At 39.7% G+C, this 6,136-nt stretch overlaps 1 protein-coding gene across 1 annotated transcript; it reads left to right on the top strand.

Moving 5' to 3' along the window:
• The first annotated feature begins 901 nt into the window (after positions 1–901).
• On the top strand, positions 902–4,204 carry CISD2 (CDGSH iron sulfur domain 2). The gene is made up of 3 exons (XM_010146157.1): positions 902–978; positions 2,591–2,876; positions 3,852–4,204. The coding sequence occupies exons 1-3, from the start codon at positions 902–904 to the stop codon at positions 3,939–3,941; spliced, it is 453 nt and encodes a 150-aa protein (XP_010144459.1). The 3' UTR covers positions 3,942–4,204.
• Positions 4,205–6,136: the final 1,932 nt, after the last annotated feature.

Raw genomic sequence — 6,136 nt, 5'->3', positions numbered from 1 at the left:
ATTCCTGTTTCAGTGATGTTCCTGATACCTCCCAGGATGTAACTTTGTGATTGATCTCTGTTTAACACAACTCAGGTTTGAAGACTAACCTCTTCAATACTCTGCTCTGCATTTCTGGCTCTAAAGCTGCCTCCTTCCATGCAGCAGAACTGATATAAAATCTCCAGAATCAATATAATTGCTGAATTCTGAGTTATCACCTGTGAAAATAAGCAGTTTTGTGAGTAGACTTACATCTGTTTCAGAAAGGTGTGAATGGCTTCAAAAACACAGAGCAGCATACAGTTGTAGGAGGATACCATTGCATTAGCTTGGTTGAAGCTTTTATCCAGTCCCTGCCCACCCAGCCCAAAGGTCTGTGACTTTTTTACTTTGTGACAGTATCTTGTCTCTCATGCCCTAGAAGCATGGCCATGTTGATCTTTCAATCGAAAAGTAGGAGCTTCTAGCAGTCTTTTGGCAAAAACAGGTCAGTTTATGATTAGTGTACACATTGGTGTAATTGGGGGCCTTCCAGAGACTCCCACATTAGAAATATGTAAAGAAATCATTAGCTAGTGAGGATAAAACTCTGCATGATACAAATATTAAATAATAAACATAATAAATAGTGTCCTTGTACTTTCTGCTCCTGTTTGTTTCTAATTTCCTTTTTCAGAGGTTACAGCTATCATGTTCATGTTTCATTTGGATGAACCCAACTGGTTATGAGTTTCCCAGTGCTACATCTATACTACTGTTCCGATTTTGGTATTGTATCAGGGATTTCAAGCTGTATTGAGGTCTTGCTGTTTAATTGCTGGTCTCTTAACAACACTTAATTTTGATGCGAGACATTTCCGTTTTGTGTGTCAGTCTTGGCCAAGTCGTATTCGTCACACACTCGATAGGTGCCCTAGTTATGGCACACCTGTTGGAATATCTGTTCTGTCTGGGAGTTCGGAATAGGTTTGTAGAGATCTACCTCTTTACCAACAGGTAGGTTAGATACTCAATTTGGATTTTTTTTCAGTGACCAAGTATTTTTCCATTTCTGAAGTATGTTCCAAGTCACTGCTTCATGTAAGGTCAGAAAGTACATTTGGATTCCTGTCGATGGGGTGTTTTGGAACAGTAATGACAGAAAAGATAAACAGGCACCGCTGTCCAGGAAACAGTAATTTGCGGCACCAAAAATGTTTAAATATCTCAGGGTTAATTATTAGTTAGGTCTAATGTTGGGGGAACTGAGAAAAGAGCAACAGAGATTAGGCTACCACAGTGACTCTTAGCAAATGTTGTCAGTTGTTGGGTGTAGGCACTACTGGTAGTGCAGGTGTGGACAGACTACTGAAAGTTCTTGCAGTGCCTTTAGTGTTTGCACAGTTGTGGTGCACTCCTAGAGACATGCAGTAAATGTGGCTTCCATGTCAAAGGCTACAGAAAGCTCAAAGAACATAAAACTAGTCCCACAAAGCATTTTCAGTACATGGTGTAAGTCCAGAAAATTCAAATTAAGAAGCCACTGTGTCCTAACTAGAAAAGTATTAGCATGAACATGTGTTCTATTATTACAAATAAAATCAAGCTGTACAGAATAATGTAATTTCTGAGAGCTACAACCTACCTAGCCTCCTTAGCCTGCTCTATTGCATCTCCTTTCTTGTACAACTTCATCTTGAAAAACAAACTGTAGAACAAAATTTTGCTGATCCTACATCATTTAAAAGAGGAACTGTGTTTAGATTTCATGTGTTCGCCAGAACAGAAAAATTAAAAAATGTTCTCTCCTTTATTGCACCATGATACTGAAATTGTCACAGCTGGAAAACTGGATCCACCCTCTATCTATCTATCTATCTAAAAAGTCCAGTAAGTCTTTCACCAGTATGTCTAGAAGATTTCTAATGATGTAGCAAGGCAGCTAAGTCTGCAGATGATACTTGAATCTCTTACCTGTACTTAAATTTAAGTTCCTTAGCTTGGTAAAAAGTAATTTTCTGTGGCTTGACTTAACTGACCTCAGGACTCTCTGCGTGTGTTGTCGAAACAGGTTGCAGATCCCTGAGCAGAGCTCTGAAAAATAAAACCAAAAAGATTGGTAAAGGTTTTGCTAGTGCTTATCTATTAATCTGTATAATTTCTACAAAAAGTTTCTAAAAAAATAAAAGTGGAACAAATAAAATGAGGAAAATGTCAAGAAGCTAAAAATCCGAAATAAGCAATTAAAACTTGAATTATAAAACATACTGAATAGTTCTTCATATACAGAATGTTAAGATTCTGGCACTGAATATACTTACCGCATGTATTCATGCCCAGTTTGCTAGTACACGGTGCTGGTTTATCTCGGGTGAGAAGAACCCCAATTAATTTTAGGGTTCTTAATTTAATTCTGTCTTCTATTAGTTTTGGATTTATTCTTTTCCATTGAGTCATCTTCTACGGTGTTAAAATTAAACTTCAGATAAAATTCTAGGAGTCAAATTTTTACCTTGGCTACAGTAAAACTCAGGTTTTAATCTGGGTCTTCTTTCTTCTTAAGACTTGCCCACAGTCTTGTTTGCCTTCAGGAACTTGCTGAGTGAGCAACCCGATTCCCTACCCTAAGTCATTTAAGAGGAGCTGATGCTGCACCATACTGGAGTGGCGTCAAGAGACAATCTAAATGCCACCTCTCTTTAGTTTCAGAATGGTTGCGGTTATTGCCTTTCCTGGGTGTGCTGGCCTTGCTTGGCTACCTCGCTGTTCGTCCGTTCCTCCCCAAGAAGAAACAGCAAAAGGATAGCTTGATTAACCTCAAGATCCAGAAGGAAAATCCCAAAGTAGTGAATGAAATAAACATTGAAGATCTGTGCCTCACGAAAGCTTACTGCAGGTGTTGGCGTTCTAAGACGGTAAGACACTTGGGGCTGCTGTAGAATTAGGGATTGAAACCTGCGTGTTTTTATCAGTGCTTCAGTGGTGAACTGCCACGTGTTGACCTGTGGCTTTTCTCTGGAGGTGGAACATGTTCCTGGTTATTGAGAATGGCACTTGTTTTTCTCCACTGCAAACATATATACACGCAGAAAAATTCTAGAAGCTTCCAAGAAACGCAGTGGTGTTTTTGGAGAAACACGGAGTGACCACTTGCGAGTAGATTAAAACCAAGAAAGCCTTGTTTAATACTTGGAAGTACGTTGCAACTAATTGGAAGATAACTATCTTGCAAAAACAATGCTTAGAAAGTTGTTCATATTAGAAAGAAAGTAAGACTGGACCAGAGTGGTGAGGAAGAGCATATGCCCATCTGGTCCCGAGCAGCCAGCAGATGACTGGTTTGTATAGTCCACATCCTCCAAATCAATTAAACGTACGTGACTATTTTTCATCTATCCTCAATTTCTTTTGAATGTCCTGATTGCTCTCTGGTTTTGTCCTCTCTGGACTGAATGCTTTTCTGTTATAATGAAAAAATCTGCCCTGGACCTAAGAAACCCTCTCAATTATTCTCCCTTCAGTTTAAAACAGTACTTTCTGGTTGCAGAGCACTTTTACTAGTTCCACAGTAAACCTTAAACCATTTGTGGCTGCAATGGCTGCTTTGCTTGCTGTTCTTTCATGGAGAAGGCTTTGTCCCTAACTTTGTGTCTTAAGAACAGCTATTTTAGGACCTCATGAACTTAATTATCTGGTAGTGTTTTTTTTTTAACTCAGTATCAGGTGTCCTGTTACTGTCGGATACGAGACAAGGAGTTTGATGTTGAAACAGGACATAATAGGAGGAACTAGCAACACGATCAACTGCTCTTGGCATAGGAAGAAAAACAAAAATTACCGTGTTATTGCCTACAGAGTTTCACCAATTCCTTGTGTGTGTTTTCTTCCAGTTCCCTGTCTGTGATGGCTCGCATAACAAGCACAATGAATTAACAGGAGATAATATAGGTCCACTTATACTCAAGAAGAAAGAAGTATAGCAGATGCTTAATCCACTAGATGATGACTGATAAAAAGTGTTTTTATACTGTTGTAGTTGCAGAAGACAGCATTTTATTGTGTGATTGCTATGATTTAGTCAATGATTGCTGTAGATTTCTTTTTTGGAATAAACTGCATTTAGACAGTCACTGTTCTGATACTTGGTTCTGAAAATAATTATGTCTGCTTTGTACAACTGTAAAGTTACTATCTCTGTAAATAAGTCGTTTATTTCCCCAATAAAATGACTTTCTACAATTAAGCCTTTTTTGTAGAAACATACCATTATAAAACTGTCACCATTTCCAAGTGACAGAAGTGCACCTGTCTGTTGATTTTGTTCTGCTGAGAAGCCATGCTTTATTCTGCTTTTCAGGAACAAATTGAAGCGGGGAGGAAACAGATCCTAAATTCACTCGCTGTGACCATACCAAAGGGTCCCACTGAGAGCAGGCAGGCAGCACAGCGATGCTAAGTTTCGCTGGGTGAAAGTCTGGCCTGTGCAGTGCCTGAGTGGGCAGTTTGTCAATCCCAGGCAAAGTAGCTCCTCTCAGACAAACCCCGCACAGCCGAAAGTCTCATACGGTGCCCCAGGTGGAGGAGTGCTGCAGTTCCAGACCGTAAGACCATATAAACTAAACTACTGAGCAGGTCAGCCACTAATGTTCTCCCTTTATTCTGGGCACCTGTGTTGATCATTCATGAGCTTTTCTAAGGAAACACAAACTGGCTTCTTTCAAGTTTGCATGCACTGTAGCTCCTGCTTTTTGTAGCAGGGACTTTCATGGGAGGAGCTGGTTAATTGACAGAACCAAGAAAGCAGAGCTGTACATTATTCTTGGCTTGTTACCCATTCTGAATGGGTATTTGGGCAAGTCAGAACTTTGCTGTGGTATGGCCTAATTTCAGAGGCAGCTAAATAATTACTACTTATCTAACTGCTAGATTTCTAATTAATTCTAAAATGCTTTATTTTCCAATGAAAGACTGCATCCATCAGTTCAAAATAAAAATTTGACCCGTGGTACAATTTTAGAGAGTTGTACTGAGGCAGATTTCCACCATTCCTTAACAGTGACCCAGTGTTAGGCAGGTGGGAAGCCCCTCAGCTGTGTGCCATTGCCAAAGCTGATCACCACTGTGCAGACACAGCAAGTCAGCAGTCCTCACATCATGGCCCTCCCAGTAGCAGTAGAACTAAGACGCATCATTCCTCCTGCATTTGTAACTGTTGTAGTTCTACGTACCTGAACCTCCTGCCTTGCAGTGAAAGATGGCAGAGGAGGATGGGATCGTATGTTACATGCTGCATTTACAAAGCTTGTATAGAACCATGGTACAGTCTTTATGTTTAAATGCTTCATGGTGGTTCTCACCTTCATGGATGAGCAAACCATAAACACTGTATTAGTACATAACATTTATAATAGTGGAAACACACAGAAGACATTCATAGTATGGGCCTGCGATAGCGGCACTCAGTCACAGTGCCTTTGTACAAAGGCCATTTTAGTAATTTCTACAAGATAATAAAATTACCATTTCCTTCCATTTCAAAATTGTCAAGGTAATACTGTCTCTCATAGCCAGAGAATATTCTATAGAAAATCTCAAAAGAATTTACTAATCAGTTCAAATTATCTACCTAAAATCTGTGAGGATAGATAGGTAAGAATTGAAGCCTCTGCAGAGCCCTCACCAGCGACTGAGCAGGTTGAACCAATTACCTGCTAGGATGTGCTTCGTCATGCCTTGCTCCTGCATGACTTCTCTAACCTAATTTGGAAGCTCCACACAAAGGGATAAATTTGCCTCGAATGCTAATGAAGACCAGGGCTGAGGATTGTCATCACACTCTTGATGCAAAATCATGGGAAGCTGAACGTGGCATGTCTTGACATGCCTTTTTACTCATACGAGAACAGCAGTATTTACCTTTCCTTGATGATGAATTTGAACAATAGTTACAACAGACTACAAATAAACTTGTAAAACCAATGTTTAGCGAAAGGAGTCTGACTTGCGCCAACTGTTAGACAAATGTAATTGAAGTGCAGCTCGCACAAAATTTGATCTCTTGCACCCATTTATTTAGAAAGCCAAATGCAGTAATTGTATGATTCAGTGTTCTGTGTCTGTATTACACCCCAAGTGTTTCACAGTTAGATTTCAGTCTGTATTCCCCAAAACACTG

Source organism: Buceros rhinoceros, unplaced genomic scaffold (genome assembly GCF_000710305.1).
Source record: "Buceros rhinoceros silvestris isolate BGI_N320 unplaced genomic scaffold, ASM71030v1 scaffold38900, whole genome shotgun sequence".
Taxonomy (NCBI): domain Eukaryota; kingdom Metazoa; phylum Chordata; class Aves; order Bucerotiformes; family Bucerotidae; genus Buceros; species Buceros rhinoceros.
This window is presented reverse-complemented; position numbering and strand designations above follow the sequence as displayed.

Excerpts from the sequence above, each read along its gene's own strand:
- CISD2 (XM_010146157.1), top strand. The coding sequence starts at position 902 with ATGGCACACCTGTTGGAATATCTGTTCTGTCTGGGAGTTCGGAATAGG. Across the intron at positions 979-2,590 it reads ATCTACCTCTTTACCAACAG|TCATTTAAGAGGAGCTGATG; the intron begins GTAGGTTAGATA and ends CCCTACCCTAAG. Across the intron at positions 2,877-3,851 it reads GGTGTTGGCGTTCTAAGACG|TTCCCTGTCTGTGATGGCTC; the intron begins GTAAGACACTTG and ends GTTTTCTTCCAG.